At 57.1% G+C, this 2,977-nt stretch overlaps 1 protein-coding gene and 1 pseudogene across 2 annotated transcripts in view; one reads left to right on the top strand and one right to left on the bottom strand.

Annotated features, from left to right (window-relative positions):
* NELFB (negative elongation factor complex member B) overlaps positions 1-2,977 on the bottom strand; it is a 17,527-nt gene extending 14,550 nt beyond the window's left edge. The window contains exons 1-4 of the mRNA XM_011985128.1: positions 2,904-2,977; positions 2,439-2,602; positions 2,079-2,178; positions 1,441-1,671 (exon numbers count right to left, since the gene is read on the bottom strand). Of these exons, the coding sequence (XP_011840518.1) occupies positions 1,441-1,671; positions 2,079-2,129 (282 nt within the window). The 5' untranslated portion in view covers positions 2,130-2,178; positions 2,439-2,602; positions 2,904-2,977. The remainder of the gene's footprint in view (positions 1-1,440; positions 1,672-2,078; positions 2,179-2,438; positions 2,603-2,903) is intronic.
* On the top strand, positions 29-429 carry LOC105543288 (annotated as a pseudogene). Its single transcript, XR_001006605.1, has 2 exons — positions 29-184; positions 250-429. The product of XR_001006605.1 is annotated as a 39S ribosomal protein L52, mitochondrial-like (transcript).

Below are 2,977 nucleotides of genomic sequence, written 5' to 3'. Positions count from 1 at the left end.
AGGGCTACCCCGGCTACTCTGGCTCAGCATGGCTGCTTTGGCAACTGTTCTCTTCACAGGTGTCTGGAGGCTGCACTGTGGTGCAGCCGCTTGGGCGGGCGGCCAGCCAGTGGCGACTACAGCAGGGACTGGCGGCCAACCCCTCCGGCTACGGGCCCCTTACAGAGCTCCCAGACTGGTCATAGGTGGATGGCCGCCCTGCTCCCCCAGTGAAAGGCCAGCTTGGAAGAAAAGCTGAAAGGGAGAAGTTTGCAAGACGAGTTGTACTGCTGTCACAGGAAATGGACGCTGGATTACAAGCATGGCAGCTCAGGCAGCAGAAGTTGCAGGAAGAACAAGGAAGCAGGAAAATGCTCTTAAACCCAAAGGGGCTTCACTGAAGAGCCCACTTCCAAGTCAATAAAAAGCAACTCTTCCCTCCCTTCCTCAGCCCCTCTCTGGATTTCTTATCACCTAGATGCTTCATCCCAGCCAGAAGAAAGCCTTCACATTCCCCATCCGTGTTCGGAGCAAAAGAGCCGGGACACCAAGAACAAGCTGTTAGATCACTGCCTGGGAGGTCTGGCTTAGTGCCCTCATCTCTGGCTCCATTCCAGTTCAGCTAAGTCTTGCTTTAAAATGTTTACCTCCTTTGCAGGCCATAGGACTGGCCCAACTATGAGAAATAGCTGTTCTGTGAACATGAAAAGGGGACAGCAGTTTTCCTGGTTCTAGCCGGCACTCAAGCCTTTACCAGCCCACACACAGCTTAGGCCATGTACAGCTGTCATCTAATACATGTTTTCGTGAAACAGAAAAAAAAAATGTTGAAGGACCAAACAGGACTTGCGTTTTAGAGGTGGGCCGGGGGCGGGGAGGTGCCGTACACAGTGGCTCACGCCTGTAATCCCAGCACTTTGGGAGGCCGAGGTGGGCGGATCATGAGGTCAGGAGATCGAGACCATCCTGGCTAACACGGTGAAACCCCATCTTCAATAAAAATACAAAAAATTAGCCGGGCGTGGTGGCGGGCGCCTGTAGTCCCAGTTATTCAGGAGGCTGAGGCAGGAGAATGGTGTGAACCCAGGAGGCGGAGCTTGCAGTGAGCCAAGATCAGGCCATCACACTCCAGCCTGGGCGAGAGAGCGAGACTCCGTCTCAAAAAAAAAAAAAAAAAAAAAGAAGTAGGGGAGGTGGGTGCTGTAACTTCTCATTAGGGGCCTTTCTGTAGATTTTAATGTTGTCCATATATCACTTTAAAGAAAAGTAAACTACAAACAGAAAAACCCCCAACTTTCTTTCCAGCACGGGTATAAGCCAGCCCTCCCCCACCACCCAGCCAAGAAGCAGAACCATCCAACCATTCACAGGGCAGCAGAGTGTTGATCCCCAGGCAGCTGACGGGGCCAGCCATGGCACCCCCAAAAGGTGCCCTGCCCTGCACACGGCCTGTCCCCTCACCTCGCCCTGGCGCCTGGTCTTGGGGGAAGGGCTGAAGAAGTTGTGCAGGACAGAGAGCTCTGTGCTGAAGAGCGCGCTCTCCTTCTCCAGGATGTACTGCTTCAGCAGCGGGGAAACCTCGTCCCCGAAGAGAGCCTGGTTGTCTTGCCAGATCTGCCGCTTCACCTCCACGGCGCAGGCTCGATACAGCTCCTTGTCAGCCATGACTAGCTTCAGCTTTTTCTCAGGAACCTACATGACACCACAGGCAGCCTGTGAGTGGCTCCTGTGTCCCTGGATCTCCCTTAAGACAAGCCAAGAGGCCTCAGCCCCTCCCTCCCAAGACCACCTCCAGCTAAGCCCCACCCCACAGGACATCTATGACAGGTTCCCTGGCCCCAGCAGGTTCATGCAGACAAGCCAAATACCAACAGCTCTATCCCAGGGCGGGCCCCACACCCCAACTCCAGTGCTAAGGTTCAGTCTCCACGCTGCTCATGTGGAAGAAGCCAGACAGAGCTCACCATGGACAGCACTCCGGCAGGCGGCGTGGGAAGCTCCCGGAGCTAGGTGGCCACCAGAACTTCCACCAACTTAAGGGCATGAGGGGTGGGCGGACGGTCCACACCACCATGTCAGGGTTAGGGTTAGGGCCCTACCTTGGGCAGGTGCTTCATGACGCACATCACCACGGGCTGCAGGGACGGCATCTTGACCAGAGAAAAGCTCTTCTCCAGAAGGTCTTCCAGCTTCTTGTACCTGCAACAACTCACAGGATTGATGGTGCAGCGATGCGCCAGATCAGAGCAGCTACCTGCTTGTCCCCACACAGGTAACAGCTACCAGAACAAGCCTCCACGCGCAGGACATATAGGGCAAGGCTCCACACTCAGACACAGAACCAGGCCACCTCTGGGAGCAAGGATGTGGAGCCAAAAGGATGATAAATGCCCCTGAGTCGATCCAAGGCTGAGAAGACAGCCGCACATCTCACCTGCCCATCCCTCCCGCTGACCCACCTTTCCTCAGCCTTCCCCTCCGAAGCGATGGCTGACACTCGCTCCAGCAGCTTGTCCCGTAGCTCATCGAACACCGACTGGTGGAACTCCAGCCGCGGCGTCCCGTGCAGGTCCAAGAAAGGGAGGGCGGACTGAAGAGAGGGCAGCAGCACGCCATTCTCTGTCTGAGGAAGTCAAGAGAAATCTCAGCCGCAGCCCAGTGCGCCCGGGCACCCCAAGGTTCTAAGAGCTCGAACCCAGGGAGGTACGAATCCAGCTGTTCCCAGCAGTGCTGGCGGTAACCGCAGCCACCGAAAGCCACCCAGCCGTCCAGCAAAGGGGTGCTGGCTCCGGACTCCACCCCCAAAACAAGACTCAGACACCAACAGAAAGCCGGAAAACTTCCGGCGCCTCCGCCAGGCCCGACTCCCGCGCAGGCAGCCCTGCCCTCGCACCGGGCTCCCCCCGCCCCGGGGGCTGCCCCACCTGGAACTGCTCGATGGCCTTGAGCGGCTCCGTGCAGTTGGTCAGGGTCTCCTTCAGGTCCTCGCCGTTGGCCA

This window comes from Mandrillus leucophaeus, unplaced genomic scaffold, assembly GCF_000951045.1.
Source record: "Mandrillus leucophaeus isolate KB7577 unplaced genomic scaffold, Mleu.le_1.0 Scaffold28, whole genome shotgun sequence".
In the NCBI taxonomy this organism is placed as follows: Eukaryota; Metazoa; Chordata; class Mammalia; order Primates; family Cercopithecidae; genus Mandrillus; species Mandrillus leucophaeus.
This window is presented reverse-complemented; position numbering and strand designations above follow the sequence as displayed.